At 29.1% G+C, this 17,758-nt stretch overlaps 2 protein-coding genes across 3 annotated transcripts in view; one reads left to right on the plus strand and one right to left on the minus strand.

The window, feature by feature from the left end:
* Positions 1 to 17,758, minus strand: part of LOC123260215 — a 195,097-nt gene that overhangs the window by 167,655 nt on the left and 9,684 nt on the right. The window lies entirely within an intron of this gene.
* LOC123259093 (speckle-type POZ protein-like A) lies at positions 16,092 to 17,204 on the plus strand. The gene has a single exon (XM_044719360.1). It carries the CDS (start codon positions 16,092 to 16,094, stop codon positions 17,202 to 17,204), a length of 1,113 nt encoding a protein of 370 aa, XP_044575295.1.

A 17,758-nucleotide genomic window follows, 5' to 3' on the forward strand; every position in this document is an offset into this window, starting at 1 on the left:
ACTTGTAGACATAAAAAAAAAAATAACGACTTAAGATTTTAGTTCTTAAAACTAATGTAATTGCTTCTGAAAATAATATTTGTCTATATATTGGGGGGTGTCCATCTATTGGGGTATTTACCCGACCTTTAAAAATTTATAAGTTTTATTTTTAATTATTCTGAGCAGTTTTTCCCTCTTAAAAGAAATTTGCAACAAACTGAGATTAAAAAGCCACTCAGAATAGTAAAATAATAATTAAATTTTTTATGAAATAGTAAATCTTAAGTACATTGTCTGTATAATATAATTCCCAGGTTATCGTACGTGTTGGAAGGTAGTCGTAGGTTCTCAAGAGACAGGAGTATAGTAGAAGCAGAACCAGCCTCAGCGAATGTGCATCGTAACTCTATGAGTGCATTGTAAGGGGCATACAAAATTCTAATGCGATATGAATATACATATAGATGTAGATGGAGGATGTAGGACAGCAGATTTGTGTCTGGTGTGTGGTCTCACATGCTAAGAAACCAAATGTCTGTGTTTTATAGAATGTATTATGTGAATGTGTGTATGTGTATGTGTATGTTTCTATGACAGAAAGAAATAAGGGATATGTGAGATGAGTCTCCAAGAGATGAAATAGTGTAATATATGTAGGTATATGTGGTAGAAATGGAGAATGTCGACGAGGCGAGAAAATGGACAGTGGGCAAACGGAACGGGAAGTATGCAATGGAAATTGTTCTGGTTTAGCTGAGGGTATATATATCTATATATTATACATACATGTATATTCATATCCATTCCAATTTCATATCTATCCAATGGCCATGAAAGAAGTGCTAAGCTATGCTCCAACGTAGACGTTATGTGAGATTAATTTTTGATGTATTAAAATGCAACAGAGTGATAACTTTTTTTTTAATTATTAACTTTTTTTTTAAGTTTTTTTCATTCAGGAAATTTTTTTTCTTCAGTAAAAAAATTGGTATTGCTGTTGAGTGAATACCAAAGTATTTTCCTACACTAATAAGTATACTGATTTTTGAAAAACTCGGCTTCTCTCTCGGAAAAATACACAATAAAAAATTTTGCGTCACTGCATCAAAAAACAGTGTTAAAAATTTTTGTGTTAAATATTTAACCCTTTTATGTGTAAATTTGACACTAATTCTTATTGAGGATTTGGATACTACACAGAAAGAAAAATTTACTTGAATCAAGTAAATAATTTTGAAGAACTTCATCTTCTTAATTTGAATAGAAAAATTCTTAAACTAAGAAATTTTTCTTGGTTTAAATAAACTTTACTTGATTTAAGAATTTTTCTCTTAATTCAAGTTAATTTTTAACTTCCCGCTAAGAAAATTGAAAATTTTCAAAAATCGGGAAGTTATTGGTTTTACCTCGTTTTTCGAAAATCGAGTTTTCATCAGATATCGACGTTTTGAGATCCTAGGAAGCTTCCCTGACTATTCCCGCGAGGGTGTCACTATGTGTGTGTGTGTGTGTGTGTGTGGATGTATGTAAACCTCTCATAACTTTTGAACGGCTTGATTTGATCGCGGTTGGTGTCATTCGAAAGATTTTTTTAATAACTTTCAAACGGCTCGACCGATCAATTCCAAAAACTAGTCAGCTCTTAACATCAAAAAACCACGTCGATCGCCACCAATCTGGTCAAAATCGGTTGATTCGTTCGAGAGATATTGTGCAGGAAAGAAAACCCAAAAAAGTGTTTTTTAGTTATTACTCCGAAACTTCTAGTTTGACCAATTGAAACTTAGAAATTCTTTATGAGGCTTAAAAAACTGCGTAGAATGCCGCCAACCGCGTACAAATCGGTGCATTCATTCAAAAGTTATTGCGGTTTGAAAATTCAAAAAATAGTGTTCTATGAAACTTTTATCAGACTTTTGAGCTCAAAGAGTTCAAAAGCATAGAAAAGGTATCTTTTTGAGTTTGGAGAGCTCAAAACAACACATAGATTGTATTTTTGAGCTCGAAAAGCTCAAAAACTTCGTAAGTGCAATTTTAAGCGCCCAGGTATTAACGGAATTAGCGGGAAGTTGCAGGGATGGCCTTTAGGATCAACCGTTTTCCAAATTTTTTTTTCAGTGCACACGCTCTGAAAGACTGGCAGCGAAAAAGAATTTTATAAATTTTAAAATACCAAATTTTGCCACGACTGCGTTTGAATCTTCTTTTGTTGTTAGCTGCATTCGTCTCTGGGAAGAATTGCCCGAAGACCTTGTCAAAGAGTTTAGTATTGAAACTTTCAAAAATAAAATCTTTCAATCTCTCCGAACTTGACTTGTAAAAATTGTACATTAAATTCAGTTGAATCAACAAAAATCATGTAACCAAACTAAAATTTTACTTAAATTTTAAGTTATCTTCTATTGTTAAATTATATTCTTCTTTTTACGCTGTCAAAAATATACATAAAGTTAAGTATATATTAAGTTACAAAAATATTGTTAAATTAATTTGCCAATTTTGGCATAAATAAATATTTCTATCTATCAATCTATTTATTATGTTAAATCAACAGAAAAAAGTGTTAAATATTTGACATAAAAATTATTAAAACATAATTTTTTCACGGAATAACGCAAAATTTTTTGCTATGTACTGAAATAAAAATGTAGTAGTTAAATTCACTCAATTGACCCAGATTCAAGTGACATGTTTATAATACTACGAACCAATTATTGATTATAATTATTATTTTATGAATGAAATGAAATTAATTTTTAATTAATTTATTGGAAAATTAAAGTTTAATATTTGTATTGTTTATTTTATTTTAAATTTCAGGGAATGATGGAAGAAATTTTGGCTTATTGATTTTTTTACATTTTGTTATTACAGTTTTTATAATTTCGGTACTTTTGAAAAAAATATCGATGTCGTAAACTAAATTATTGAGAATTAAATGAAAAATATGATGGAACAAATTTATAAAACTAATGAATAAAATAAATGACAATTAAGATGTATTTCAAAATAATTACTAGCAAGTTTTGATAAAAAGTTAGACGAAAATTTGCATTGAACGCCTCGAAAACGGCTTAGCAAAATTTACTGTAATTGGAGATGTTTCAATTACGGTGACTTGTAATACTGAGAATAAGTTTCACTCAAAATAGAGTGAAATTTGCTCTACTAAATACTTCGTTGTTCTAAGTTCAAATAGTTGTAGTAATATTAAAGTGATTATTACCTATTGTTAACTATTGTATTTTGGAGTTGTAACGAGCGCGATATAATCCTGTACACTGCGTAGATTGCTATCTTTCCGTAAAATAGGCTTTTAGTTGAATTGCTCATTAAAAATGATAACGTAAACTTAGATTTTTCAAAACTATTCCAAAACTTGTTGTCTTTAAAAATATAATCGTTCAAAAAAATTACTTTATAAATATAAAATGTAAAAGTCTGGAGTGAATTTTCCGAAAAACATCCAAGTACAAATTTCTTGCATTAAAACAAATTTTTATTTAATAGAAACAAATATTATACCATAAGTTACTGAGAATTGTTTTAAACATTACCAAATTTCGGCTGAAATTTTTTTATTTTTATTAATAAAAATATTTTATTAGTATAAATTTATAAATTATAAATTTATTAGTATAAATTTCGTGTTATTCCGAAATTCTATTTTAAAAAATAAAAAATAAAAAATTATAAACTTTACTATATAATATTGTTAAGCTTTGGCTTTAATTCTAATAAAAAATTATTTTATTTTCATAATTCACCCACAAAAATGTACTCAACCCGTAACTTTCAACGACAAGTTATTTGCAGAGAAAAAAATTTACTTTTCAGCAGTTAAATTTAAATGACAATACAGATTTATGATAGCAGAGCCTTGAGATCTCTCACGTACAAAATAATTTTGTTTTAACACTTCAAATCGTTAAAGTTAGAGACAGTCATTGTCAAGCACGCAGCGTTTTTATTGTTTAAAACTTCTTTAGACATCTGGCTCTATATTACCATCTGAAAAGAGGATTACTGTTGTTATTATTATTATTTTATGCTATTATGTACTATCGCATGCATTATAAAAAACGGGCGGATAAAAAGAATGATAAAACACTCATTATTATTTCTCTAACACACTACTTGGTCATTTTAATGTTACTGAAAAAAGTTATTGAAAAAAAAATTGCTCTGCATAAAATAAAATCCTGTATTTTTTATTGTACGTCTTTTTATGCGAAAATGTTGTGTTAAATCATTTATAGCCGTTGTAACGCTAAATTACCAGTACAGGATGTATTATACTATAAATATTCCATCGGAACTTTTTCCATCAATTTTTGTTATTAAAATTTATACACGTCTTTTTATATCGTCGATAAAATCTATATATATATTGTGACGCGCCTCGATATTTCATGTAAATTTATATAAAATTATTATTAGTTATTAAAAATAAAGTCAGAAAAGAATGAGAAAATATTACGAGAGAGAAAAGACAGCCGCGCGCAGCCTACCCGGAGAAAAGAAAGAGGGAAAAGAGACGGCGAAAAACGCCGAGAGACAAGCGAGAGTAGTAAGGGAAGCAGCCTGGGAAGTCCCGTAGCATAGTTCCCACGCGCGCCGTCAGGCAGCGCGGTGTCGCTCAGACTGTTCGCCCGAAGAGTATTGCTTCTGAGTTGTTAAAATCAATTTTCTGATCAGTTTTTGTCAGATCAGCTGGAGCTTCTGAAGCGAGTGGTACACCTACAGAAGGGGTCTTGAGTGCTGTGTTGTACAGAATAAAAGGATATATCCCCCTTCTATATTAACAGGCGAGACCATCTTTTTCTCGGTTTGCTCTCACGGAGTTTAACGGAACTATCTCTGTTGCACTGCCAACAGCAGAGCAATTGCAGTTTCGATTGGTTTCACGAAACGAATAAAATTTTTGAAAAAAAACCCTTTGTGGTGAAATAGTTTATTGAATTATCTATTATTTCTAAAAACGTTTTTTCAAAATTTCCATTCGCTTCGCTAAGCCGATTGAAACTGCAATCACTGGTCTCGGCTGTTAAATCTGTCCTCACAGTGGATCTTTTTGAGCCAGGTTGACCTGAGATACTCGGGTCACCGAATATCCTCTATTGCACGGCAAGGAGTTAGGTTGTGGTACACAACCTGTCGTTCTCGAACGAATATTGGGAAATAGCTAGGTGGTTGTGGACTCCTGGACTTGGAGGTACTCCTCGTCGGAACACCTAGGGGGAGATACGGCTGGGCGTCGAGGTACTTGACATATCCCGGTATCTCTATATTTGGACAACCGAGCCTCTCTTGGTTGATAGAGGGAACTGGGGAGAGTTAGATAGACCCGCGGACGTGACGCGAAGTCCCCAGTAGGCTGCAAGTAGGTTACGGCTTGTCAGTAGTATTTGTATATGTCTATATTATATTTTGGGGTAAAAGTTAAGATAATACGTATTGTTTAATGTTTTTTAGTGTATTGATAATTGTAGAATTGTATCTTGGTTTGCAATAACGAATTTGATTTGATTATTATTTTTATGAGTTTTTGATGAATAAATTAACCTTATATTTGGAATCTGTGTTATTATTTGGTTGATTAGTTAGTTGTAAGTTTATCTGTGTTGCGTGATCCCCATCTCGACCCTGGACACGGCGAGCTAGAGCACGGGGAAGACGTGTTCATCACGACGAGGCTTTAAAACCTTCCGCAACGTCACAATATATATATATATATATATATATTATTTGAGCATTACTTTGCCGTTAATTGAAAAGCTTTTATAATTTTGACTCACTAGAACGTCAATTATGAAAGCTAAAAGAAACTAATCCGTTCGATTAAGTTGAGGGTAGAAAACACTTTCCGTGCGATTACTATCAACTATGACGAATTTATTTTCCGAAAGAGTATTTTTCTTTTCCCGAGCATGGGAGCTTGGGTAGTTTTATATAACTTTCAAACTTTGGGGTAAGACATCCCTAAACCCCCGGAACAGCATTATCGCTATTTCTTGCCATAGGTCCATTTAATCCTGTAGGAAACAGCTTAAGGAATTTAAGCTATCAACAGATGCTATTCTATGTTCAACCAGGTCAAGAGCTTACCAAAATACTTTTTGTATGGGATGAATTATTTTTAACCTACTTCAAGAATCTTAAAACTGTTGAAAAGGATGATTTTATTTATCTAAATCTGTGTTTTCAACGAGAAGCTGGCATAATTTCATAATTATTTTTAGCAGCCATGGATATTCGTAATTTAAAAATTCTGGAGTATTTATCTAATAATTTTATGTTCAATGAATTGATCTAAAAATAAAAATTACGCAAATTATACTTTAGTAACTATACACAGTAAAAAAATTTTCATAAAATTTAACATAAAATTTTGTGTAGATGATTTTTTTACATAAAATTTATGTTAATTCTACACAAACTGTTTGTATTGATCAATCCATCCATTTTTTAACACACTCAAGTGTTAATTCAAAGTAAAACTACATTTTTGTAATGTTACTGGCCAACCAACACAACATTTATGTTAAAGAATACTCCCATTCGGTTAGTAGTATAAATAACACTTTTTAAATGTCAATTCAACATGAAGGCTGTGTTGATGTCTTCTATAGTAACACAAATAATATGTTGAATTTACATAAACATATGTTAAATTATGACGCCGCTCCGTTTTATTTTGCGCGGGATCTCGGGAGTACGAGCATAGTCACGTATGCCACACAAGATAGACATGTGAATGTGATAGCCTCAACGTCATTTTAATTTGGTGGATTTTGATTTGTGTCATTACGTGAAATACTTAAATGCAGCGTGAAAAAAAAATTATTTTCCATTAATATATAATTAACGAGTTTATTAATAATTAATAATTGGAAATTAATACATCATTAATCCTAATCATCTATTGCCACTGACTTGTAATAAAGTAGCAACTATTGATTAAAATTAATTAATTACTATTTAAAAATTTTGAATTCTTTATCGAGTTCTTTAACTTTGTATTTATGGAAAACAATTTATTTTTTATTCAGAAATTAAAATTTATCTTAATATATATGGGGTTATATATATTTAAATTATTAATAAAACTCACGTATTTGACAGCTGATCTGAGTAACACAAAGAAAATGTTAAAATCAACACTTTATTTGTGTTATGGATAACATTTAAGTGTGTAGAAATTCGAAAATCAGCCGATGAAAGTTTTAACATATTTTTGTGTTACTTTTAACACATAATTATGTTGATTTTATCAATACAAACATTATGTGTAGAATTAACATAAATTTTGTGTAAAAAAATCACCTACACAAAATTTTATGTTAAATTTTACGAAAATTTTTTTATTATGTTGTTACACTGATAGAAGGATTTAGTACGAAGTACTAAACTGGTTTAGTAACAAAATTTTTATTTATTTATTTGGGAGAAACAAATATTTTGTACCCATCAATAATATTTGTTACAGTTTAATAAATGATTTCTTTTTATGAACAAAGCCTTATTACATGGAAATAAATATTTAGTTCCACCAAATAATATTTAGTAACAGGTACTAAATATTTCTTTGGCAAGTATTGTCGGTAGATGGCTATGCTTTAATTCCAATGTTTATGTGATACATGACCTATTCACTAACTTAGATTATTTTATTCAACTCGATTTTGGGAGATTTATTAAACCTTTAAAAACACACATACTCTCAATAAATGTCTTCTATTTATGTCTTTTCTCATTGGAGTTTAGTTTACATTTTTTAATTTGTCCATTATTAATATGTTAAAAACTTGTTTAATTTAAAATTTTATAAATGCCTCAAACAAAAAAATATAACTTAATGAGATTCTTTTCTTTATAATACCTTATATTTTTACTTAAAATTATTTATTCTAATTATTTTTATTTACTTTAACTTAAAAAGTTAGGTTACACGCTAAAACTAGCTAAAAAATTAATTTCTTTGATACCAATAAACGATTTATTGAGTACCAATAAATCATTTGTTAAATACTACTAAATATTTATTTGGTCGAACTAAATGGGCTTTAATAAACAATTTAGTACCTATTATTACTAAATATTAGGTAATGAAAGATTTGTTACTAAATCTTATTAAATAGAACTAAATCCTTCTATCAGTGTGTGTGAAATTTTTTATATCAATAGCTAGTTAATAGATTCAAATCTTTAAAATTGTCATTGGTATCAACTCAAAAATTTAATGACCAAATTATGTTATCGAGAAAAATTGTTAGGCTAAAATTTTGTCCATAATTTTTCATTGTCGGAAGCTGTAGAGTGAGATCTAGGTGCCTCGTAATATCTCAAAATTGAATTGATTTTTTAGTCAATCGATTATTTTTAGCAAAACTTTGATACAATAATCGGAACTATCAATGTATCATTTACAGCTCCAATTTCGCAGTGCATAGATCCATAATTTATCTCCCATACAACTTCAATACTTCACCGACTTCCATGAAAAAAAAATTCGAAAAACTGTTCAATGAAATATTCGATAAAATAAAATGAAAATGAACCAGCAACAGAACATATTTCATGCAATTTCCATGACATTTTTCACAAAAGAAAAAAGAAATGGACAGCCTAAAATGAGGATGTATTTATATCGGAATATATTTGACATCGGCGAAAGTGCACTCTATAATAGGATAAAGCAATAATTTAAACCCCCGCGCCGGGTAAGATTAGATTTTCTCATGGTCTATGCATAGACTGAAAGTCCATGTGGGACTTGGTAGGATGAATTGTCGTCGTCGAAAATTCGGTTGCCAAATATCGAGTTTTTCTTAACATATAGAGGTTGTGCTTGCACAAACGATTTACCCGTGGATAAGAAACGAATTTCCTGACACGTGCAATATATTGCCCTTATACTTCCCATGCTTTTCTCTCATTTCTCCTTTTATCACTCTCCAACACACTCAATATTTATACATATATACACATATACTCTTGCCCTCCGGCTCACTCTCGCTCTTTCTCTATTCCTCTGCTCGTATCCAGTGAAATTCGTAGCAATAAGCTTTGGAGTTAGATTTTATTGAAGCGAACCGATTGTTCGAGACTAGTCTAGCTACTGTTACTCTATCTCATCTATAGCTATGTATTTTTAACTTAAACGTGCACCTCTCAAGGCAATATTGCACTTTTGAACTATTTTATATAAAATTATACTTGTGTTGGATACAATTTCTTTTTAATTTTTGATTGTACTTTATCTTTTATCATTAATCCGGGAAAAAATTTTATAATACAGCCAGTTTTTATTTCAAGCCTTATTATCGCTTGATATGGTTACATTTAACTATAAAAAATATATTTTTATAATAATTTATAGTTTTTATATTTTATAGAAATTTTTTAGTTAGTTAAAATATTTTACTGAACAAACATCCTTTTAATAGTTGAATAAATTAAAAAGTGGATGATAAACTCCTTAGAAGAATAAAAATATACATTTTTTATTTCTGAACTTAATACTTTAAAATTTAAGTCTTTAGTAAGGAGAAGACTCAGCGACAATTCGCCCTCTGTTGGGGATTTTCTACACTATTTTTGCTCAAAAAATTATACATGGGCATATCTGACCATATCGAACCAGAAATTTTCTGATTTCGACGGTCTAATTAGCAATTTGTGTAACTCCTTATTTTTTAAAGGGTGATTTTTTAACATTTTGATGTAGCAATAATCCAATTATAAATTATTTGAATGATTTAAACCTAACTATTAGATCTCTATTAGATATTAATGATATTAAATGGGTTTTTAAAGTAATAATAAATTTTGAGCTAATTGTTTTTTTCTTATAAATAGAAGATTTTCTAAAATGGAGTTAGACAATTTGCTAATTAAAACGTCGATATGGTTTTATATCTCCATTTGGGTATATAAAATAATAGAAAACTTTTACATTTCAAGTTATCCAAAATTTTCTATATTGAAATAATATATTTATGCTTCAGAATTCTATTCTGTCTCACAAGTAATCGAAAAGTATAATGTATATTGTTTGTAAAGATTAAACGCTTTATAAAAAAGGTCTCTCACACTGATAGAAGGATTTGCTTATAGTTAAAAATATTTGTTAATATTTAAGAAATCAATTATTTATTAGAGACCACTTTTTAGTCCTTAACAAATATGTCTTAGTAGGTGCAGTGTCTTTTTGTCCTTTTCGTGTATTTAAAAAAATTTATTAATATTTAATAAATGAATATCAGATTTATTAAATACAAAAAAATCATTTTAAATACTAAGAAATATTTGTTTAATACTAAAAAGTGGTCTCTAATAAATGATTTGTTAAATATTAACAAATATTTTTAACTATAAACAAATCCTTCTATCAGTGCATGTTTTTTTGATAAATTTATTTTTTTTTTAAATTTTAAGTCTTTATTTTGGCATTCTCAGACAAAATTTCAAGATCGTTCGAAAAAAAAAACTAATTGATTTTTTTATACACCCTATTAAAAATTACAAATAAATATATCAAACCGTATCAGAAAATTTTTTCACGGGCATTAAAAAAAAAACTTGATTAAAGAAAAATATTTTCTCTTACTTCAAAATGTTCATCGTAATCATTCTGTTGAAAAAAAAAAAAAAACCTTTGTATTGTATGGCGTAAAACAATATTACACTGAAAACGTCATTTAGCATGCTAATTAATAGGTATCTATCCCTAACCAACTAGTAGAGTGTATTTACAAACAGTCAGACAAGTGATGGAGTCGTAGAATGTATTCGATTAGTCAGTTAGTGTGTTCGTAGTCAGTTAGGAATGAGAGAAGCTGAGACGAAGAGGGAAGATTCCTGTTTAATTTCAGCCTCTACAACAAGTACTACAAGTACTGGGACCTAAGGAGATATATAGGAATGTATGTAGGGTTTTGGTTAGTATGTTAGCTTCTGAAATCCAGTTTCGCGGAATCGATTCACCTATACTTGGAAATATATGACAGTGTGTATGTTGGGTGTACATATATATATATAGATCTATGGAGGTTGTACGTCGAGATTGGAGAACAAGAGAGACAAGTTTGAGTGGTACTCGCTAGTGTCTTTGTCGGGTAGACGCCGGCTTTAATGTGACAATTACAACTTGCCAATCTTGGGTGTAACGTAAAGTGCCTTCCTCCTCCTCTATCTCCTGTACTACACCACTCGGTACTATACAGTTCACTCAGAATGCTATTTGATAGACTAAAACTTGTACTACTTGATAGAGAACTATCTTCAATGATTATAATTTAATTGTTTTGCAGCCGAAGTACACGGAATTCTTTTTCTGGTTGGAAGTAGATTATTTATGGTCTTTTTAAAAAATTTCATTCGGTTCCCGTGAAAAAATTTTCTAATATGATATTAAATTACGTCCAAAAATAAAAAGATAATATCTTGCAATTTTTATTTTTTATACACTGACAAAAAAATTAATTTGACTCAAGAGCCAAAATCTTGAACCAAGAATATCATTTTGAAGAAAATGATTTTCTTGAATCAAGAAAATAAATTCTTAACTCAAGAATTTATACTCTTGACTTAAGGAAGTCATTTTTTTCAAAATAGTATTTTTGGTTGAAGATTTTGGCTCCTGAGTCGAGTTAATTTTTTTATCAGTGTAGAAATGTATACGTTGATTAAATTTATTGAACGAAAATTGGCTTACTAAATGATTAAATTAAAAATCAATGTCAATTTTCAAAATTTTTGCATTACGAAAAATATGGCGCTCCCCGAGTCAGAATAATAAGCCTACATGAATCTACATGAGCTTACAGGACAATTTTTAATTGTTTTGATCGATATTTTTATCTTTGATTATTTTGATTGATCAATATAACCTCGCAAAATACACTTTTATCAATATTAAATAGTACAATACAAATAAATTTAAATAGTAACTAAAAAATTATTGATAAAAAAACTTAAAAATTCAATTTATAAATTGAATAATATCGATCAAAACAATTGAAAATTATCCTGTAGACTCATATATGTTCATTATTCTGACTCGGGTCTGTATCTCGAAAAATATAAGAGATTTGATTTAAAGGACCTTTTTTTAGGAAATTCAATTTTCTGTAAATTTGTTCAGATGTTTTTTTCATGTAAATTCAGTTATTTATGAAATAACGTCAATAAATCAGGAATTTTATATAAAAAGGTTTAGTGACCCGCACAATCTTTCAGGTGCTGATGACAGCTGCATCGCAATGGATACTTTTGTAGAGCATTTAATCTGTTACAGATATTGAAAAAAAAGTTTCCGTGTATATCTTGAATGAGAAATCTTTCTAGTGTTAATATTAAGAGCTCAAATTTTCAGGGAATTTATTTTTACTCTAAATTTTCTATAAAATTTTCGGTTGATAGATTTTTGAAATGAATATGATAAAAAAAGTAGAATTCGTCATTAAATATAAGAAATATGTTTTTTAAAGAAATTTACCAAAAAAAAAGAACCCTACGCAGAAAAAAACTTTGCGTGATTGCGTCAAAAAATTTTGTGTTAAATATTTAACATTTGTATCTGTGAATTTAACATTTATTCTGTTAAATCAACACAAAAAAGTGTTAAATATTCACAGTAAAAAATTTTGCGTCATTGCGTCAAAAAATTTTATGTTAAAAATTTTTGTGTTAAATATTTAACACTTTTTTGTGTTAATTTAACAGAATAAGTGTTAAATTTACACATAAAAGTGTTAAATATTTGACACAAAAATTTTTAACACTAAGTTTTTTGACACAGTGACGCAAAATTTTTTACTATGTTTAACATAAAAATTTTTAACACAAAATTTTTTGACGCATTGACGCAAAATTTTTTACTGTGTAATATTAACAAATGACCACGTCAGAAAACATGAAATTATAAAAAAAAATAACAAGAACAATTACGATTTAAAATAAAATAATGAAGATAAAATATTCAATAGGGATTTTATTAGGGGAAAAAATGTGAAATGGTTTTTTCAAATTACTAGAAATGAAATCCGAATAAAATGACATCAACATGAAATATGTCTGGTGCAGGTTGCTGGTCACCCAGTGGCCAGCGGTAATCCATCTTCTCAAGTGACTGGTTGACGACATGCCAGCTCAAGTAAGGCCCTATACTACTGTACCATGGCTGTTTGTTTCACCAGTACACTTTCAGGAAAAATGAGGGTCACGCACACAATTATTTACCCGGAAAAAATCTATTTGTCGGTGTTTCCAACCTCGCAATTATTTAAATTAATTTCTGCTGTAAATTTATTATGATAAATTGCCCTCTGCCGTGGTATTTTCTGTATTGTTGCTAAATATGCATTGTAATAATTTTTAATGGACTATATGTAGAAGTATGGAGAGAACATATATCATTATTATTATTATCATGTTCATGATTTTCAATATCATTATTATATTTAATGTTTAATACAATATGAAGAGATGGAGATAGTATAATAATAAAAGTGTAATGGCGACGAGAAAGGATGAATAGAGTGTGTCACTTGTGAATGTACTCGGGAAATTATTTGCTCCAATAATTCGATTGTACGGGTACATTGTACGAGGCAGCTGACGATTGAACGGATTATCGTTCGTTTTATTCTCACCATAGATAATTACCTGCTATCCTTCTCATTTTCATTGTCATCGTTTTTACACAATTTAATAATTATTATCATTTTCCTTTTTTACTTTTTTAATAAAATATGCTATAATTTGACATTGAATTATTTTTAATAATTAATGTCAATTATTAATACTCGAATAATTTATGGTTCAAGTATATTAAATTGGAATTTTGATGGAAAGATTGATATAGACTTCAAAAATATATTTATAACGACGAAACTGGGGCAAAATTAATCGACTTTCATGTTATACTGAATACGGTGGGTCTTCAACTTTTACTTCTATCCAAGAAAAATATTTGAGAAGCAATACAAATCTTCGGGATAGAACATTTTATGAAAAATGTATGGAATATTTTTTTAATCTGTGTATATACTTTTTATTTTTAACTTCTCGCTAAGAAAATTGAAAACTTTCAAAAATCGGGAAGTTATTGTTTTCACCCCGTTTTTCGAAAATCGAGTTTTCATCAGATCTCGACATTTTGAGGTCCTAGGAAGCTTCCCTAACTATTCCCGCGATGGTGTCTGTATGTATGTATGGGTGTGTGTGTATGTATGTGTGTGTCTATGTAAACCTCTCATAGCTTTTGAATGGTTTGACCGATTTGATCGCAGTTGGTGCCATTTGAAAGGGCTTGACTAAGCTTAGATTTTTAATACTTTAGAATGATTCGGACCGGTAGATTTTGAGAAATCGCAAAAAAACTACAAAAAAAAATTTTTTCAAATGTGGATTTTTTGGAATAACTTTTAAACAGCTCTACCGATCAATTCCAAAAACTAATCAGCTCTCAACTTTAAAAAACCACGTCAATCGCCGCCAGTTCGGTCAAAATCGGTTGATTCGTTCGTGAGTTATCGTTGACGAAAGAAAACCGAAAAAAGTGTTTTTTCGGAACTGTTCCGAAATTTTACGTTGTATCAATTTAAACTTGAAAATTCTTCATGAAGCTTAAAAAACTGCGTCGAATGCCACACCAACCGCGTGAAAATCGGTTCATTCATTCAAAAGTTATTGCGATTTGAAAATTCAAAAAATAGTGTTTCATTAAACTTTTGAGCTCGAAGAGCTCTGTTGGGTTAAGTTGAAGAAAAAGGAAAACTTTAGTTAGATGGACTGTTTTAAATGATAAACAAAAATTAACGAAGAGCTTGATTTTATTCGGTGGTTTCAGCTACAGCAAGTGCTCAGTTAAAGTTCTCAGGGAGAAGTGTAGTTACAAAAATATCGGCTCGAAGTCGGTGGTTCCCGGCTTCACTTCCCCCTCTATGTTTCAAACCAATATACTTAGTCTATTACATCTTATACTTATTCTAACATATATATATATACTAATATTTATTTTAACTTATACACTAATACTTATTCTCGTCCATGTCTGTGCCTACATATATTTTGCTTGGTACATACACAAATGTATACCTGGGCTCACAATTATATCTTAAATTCTTATGGTTTATCCATTAACAAAAGTATTAACTTTAGAACATTATTATTATTATTATTATTATTATTATTATTATTATTATTATAACTAAATTATTATAAACGTTATAAATATAATTATGTAAAGTTTATCTATCATAGCTATAAGTTTAGATATTAATTTATAAATGTTACTTATTAAATTATTATGATTAAGACGTTTAAATTTAATATATGTGATGCAGATTAATTATGATTTTGGTTTCTTAATTAATATGAGATATTGTTATTTTTAATTAAATATTAACTATTATTTTTAATATTATTAAACGTAACTCCAATAGTTTATCAGTTATTTATTTAACGAATAGTATTATTGTTGGCTTGGTTCTATGGTCTTATTCTATTTTATAATTTACGACCTCTTGAAAATGCTTAACGAGAATGTATATGTAACTAACAAACCCTTGAAGGACATTTAACACATGGTTTTTCTTTTATTAGTTTTCACAAAGGTTTAATTGTCGAGTAACACAAGCAAGATTGTTTATTTAAGGAGATTACTATATTTTAATTTATGTGCTACAACAAATTTTGTATATAAACAAAATGCATTAATTATAATATATAATTTATTATAAATTAAATTAAATAATTCAAATTATAGTGAATTTGCCGCGTAATGCATCAAATCGACATCTACTATATCATCGGATATAACACCGGTTGGGCTGCTAATTTTAGTGTCATTATAAAAACGGGACTTTATGGCCGATAATGAAGAAAATAACTTGCTTACATTCTACTGTACCAACGAATTTGGGAAACTTAAAACATAACCTTACTAAAATCGTCTAATTGTAGCGTGTATAGTGAAAAAAACCATTTCGCTGATATTATTTTTTGTTTTCTTTAATTTTAACATTAAATGATTAGCATAACAGTATCTATACAGAATTTTTAGAGTTAATATTTTAATAATATTTTGCTAAACAAAAATAATGTCGAACAACACAAAGAGAAGTACGATTAATAAGAAAGAAGATGGAGGTTATTCGTATACATATGAACACTCGATTGTTTACAAGTGGGAAATAAATAAAATTGAATCATTTCTCGAGTCTGCCAAGAGTTCAACAGGGATGCATGATTTAGATTCTCCAGAGTTTTCGGCGGATGCTAAGATAAAAGATTCATGGTTTTTAAAACTTCGAATTCAAAAAGATGATGACTCATCAGAAAATAAGTCGTGGCTGGCCATATATTTATTTCCAAAAAATGGAGATCGAAAAGTCCAAGCGAAGTATTTGATATTTATGTTAAATAAAGAGAAGGAAAAAATAATGGATGGATTGATCTATAATCAATCACTTCATGGTTATCTTTGGAATAACTTCGTTTTTGACGTCCCAAATTCAGGGCGTGGTTATGCTAGGTTTGCAAATATAAATAAGTTGTTGTTAAACAAAAATAACTTATTACCAAATGATACACTGACAGTTTGTGTTGAATTAATTGTTTATGATGAATACATTACAGTCAAAAATCCAAATAATTTATTAGAAGGTTCCAAGCGAAAGTTAAGCGACGATTTTAAAGAACTTTTTGAAACTAAAAAGAAATGTGATGTCACTATTAAAGTCGGTGGCAAGGAATTTTGTGCTCATAAAGTGATTTTGATTGCTCGCAGCAGCGTATTTGAGGCTATGTTTTCACATGATATGAAAGAGAACAAAGAAAATGAAGTAACGATACCTGACATTGATCCTGAAGTTTTCAAAAAAGTGCTCGATTACATTTACACTGACAGAGTTGATGACTTGATCAGTTTTGCAGAAAAACTATTGGAAGCGGCTGACAAGTATCAGCTACAAGGACTCAAAAACTTGTGCGAATGTTCTCTATCTAAAACTTTGACTCCTGGAAATGCTGTTAAAATTTTAATTTTGGCAGACCGTCATTATGCAAAACCATTGAAGGAATTCGCAATCGATTTTATTACTAACAATTGGGTCAAGTTTAAAAATACTGAAGAGATCAAAGAATTGGAAAAGGCTGATGCGTCTCTTGCATGTTCTGTACTGAGAAAAGTTGCTGATAGAGTTCAAAATTAGTGACTGTATGTTATGATTAATTTATCGGATAATAATTAAAAAATTTCAGTAATTAATTTTTTTGTATCTTTTTTTCAGGTTTATTCTTTGAATAAGTTTTTTGAAAATATCATTTGGAGAAAATTCACGGATGAAGATTACCTACAGTGTGATTTTTAATCTAGCGAATTTCTGGCATTTAAAATATGACATTAAGTTTTTTTTTTCAATTAATATCAAACAGATAAGAATTATTGATAAAAATATTCTCAATTTACTATGTATAAATATTATTAAAAAAGTTTACCATATTCTTTCTTAAATTCTATAAAAACTTTAACATCATTCATCATGAAATTTTTTTTTCTATCGTTCTAATGATTAAATAAGAAAATAAAGCGAATACTCAATATAATGATAAAATATTTAAAATATTAATAAGATTATAGCTAAGAATTATAAAAATATCTTCTTTTTTCATGCCTCATAGCGCGAAGCGCGTGAGGTTGTGCTTTATACTCGACTTGTCAAGGTCAAGCAATTTTATGATCTTTAAGACGGGTTTACATTTTTCC

The sequence above is a fragment of the Cotesia glomerata genome, linkage group LG2 (genome assembly GCF_020080835.1).
Source record: "Cotesia glomerata isolate CgM1 linkage group LG2, MPM_Cglom_v2.3, whole genome shotgun sequence".
NCBI classification, from domain to species: domain Eukaryota; kingdom Metazoa; phylum Arthropoda; class Insecta; order Hymenoptera; family Braconidae; genus Cotesia; species Cotesia glomerata.

What these genes read in the sequence shown, in the direction of transcription:
- LOC123259093 (XM_044719360.1), top strand. Translation starts at nt 16,092, where the DNA reads ATGTCGAACAACACAAAGAGAAGTACGATTAATAAGAAAGAAGATGGA.